The 1,411-nt window shown below is 48.9% G+C and overlaps 1 protein-coding gene across 1 annotated transcript; it reads left to right on the forward strand.

Annotated features, from left to right (window-relative positions):
• Positions 1–394: 394 nt before the first annotated feature.
• LOC137938281 (uncharacterized mitochondrial protein AtMg00860-like) lies at positions 395–895 on the forward strand. Its single transcript, XM_068783262.1, has one exon. The coding sequence runs from the start codon at positions 395–397 to the stop codon at positions 893–895; it is 501 nt and encodes a 166-aa protein (XP_068639363.1).
• The last annotated feature ends 516 nt before the right edge of the window (positions 896–1,411 follow it).

A 1,411-nucleotide genomic window follows, 5' to 3' on the forward strand; every position in this document is an offset into this window, starting at 1 on the left:
GATTTTACATCCTTAACGATGACCTCACTTCTAGATAGCAAGACATCATTCTTCATGGAACTCATGCCCCCTCCCACTGCACACTCCAGCACTTACAGGTAGCCACCTCGGACAACAGTACCTTACAGTCCCTCATTACCGAGTTTGGGGACTTATTTATGGAGCCTCAGTCACTTCCTCCCATCAGGACCTGCGACCATCGTATATGTCTAAAATTGGGTATGGAGCTTGTCGTTGTCTGGCCATACTGCTATCCACACTTACAGAAGAAAAAAATTGAGAGGCAATTCCATACTCACCATGGCCACTTCGAGTTTCTGGTCATGCCATTTGGGCTCTCCAATGCCCCCTCCACCTTCCAAGCCCTCATGAACGAGGTATTTCGGCCCCTTCTATGGAATATGTCCTTGTTTTCTTTGACGATATTTTGATCTACTATGCTACTTGGGAGAGCCACATGCAGCACTTGTGCAAGGTGTTTCAACTCTTACGTGCACACCATCTCTTTCTCAAGCACTCCAAATGCTCGTTTGGTGCTCCGGAGGTAGCTTATTTGGGCCATGTTATTTCTGCCACCGGCGTCAAGGTGGATAGTTCGAAGATCCAAGCCATTGTAGACTGGCCTACTCCACAGTCAGCAACAACGTTAAAAGGGTTCTTGGGTTTATCTGGGTACTACCGCAAGTTCATCCACGATTACGGTCAGCTAGCAGCACCCCTGACGTGCTTATTGAAATGCAATGCGTTTGCATGGTCCGAGGCAGCAGCATCCTCATTTGCTCAACTCAAGCTTGCCTTAGCATCAACTCCTGTGCTTCAACTTCCGAATTTTGAGGATCTTTTTGTTATTGAATGTGACGCATTCAGGGGTGGAATCGGGGCAGTTTTACAGTAGCAAGGACATCCCATTGCCTATTTTAGTAGGCACTTGGCCATTCATCATCACAAATTAACTGCGTATGAGCGTGAAGTTATCGGTTTATCCAAGGCCATTCAGCATTGGAGGCCATATCTCTGGGGTCGCCACATCCTTATCCGTACCGACCACTGCAGCCTTAAGTACCTTCTAGAGCAGTGCCTCACCACGTCCCCTCAACAACACTGCCTCAGTAAATTGATGGGCTTCAACATTCGGGTAGAGTTCAAACCGGGTCACCTCAACAAAGGAGCCGATGCATTGTCCCGCCACGAGGTGCCACAACCCCACCTCCTAGCCATCAGTTAGCCCCGCTTCTTGCTGCTTGACACTATTCATAATGAGATTCAGCAGACCCCGGACCTCCTGGCCCTCTATCAGCGCATTGAACAGCAGCAGTTGGACAGCAACTAGGGCATCCAGGATGACCTCCTCCTATACAAGCAGCGCATTTATCTGGCTGCCACATCACCCTAACTACCCACCATTATTTCC

This window comes from Aristolochia californica, unplaced genomic scaffold (genome assembly GCF_029961685.1).
Source record: "Aristolochia californica isolate CCGP_79_NKW_82.1479 unplaced genomic scaffold, dmAriCali1.0.hap1 SCAF_8, whole genome shotgun sequence".
Classification (NCBI taxonomy): domain Eukaryota; kingdom Viridiplantae; phylum Streptophyta; class Magnoliopsida; order Piperales; family Aristolochiaceae; genus Aristolochia; species Aristolochia californica.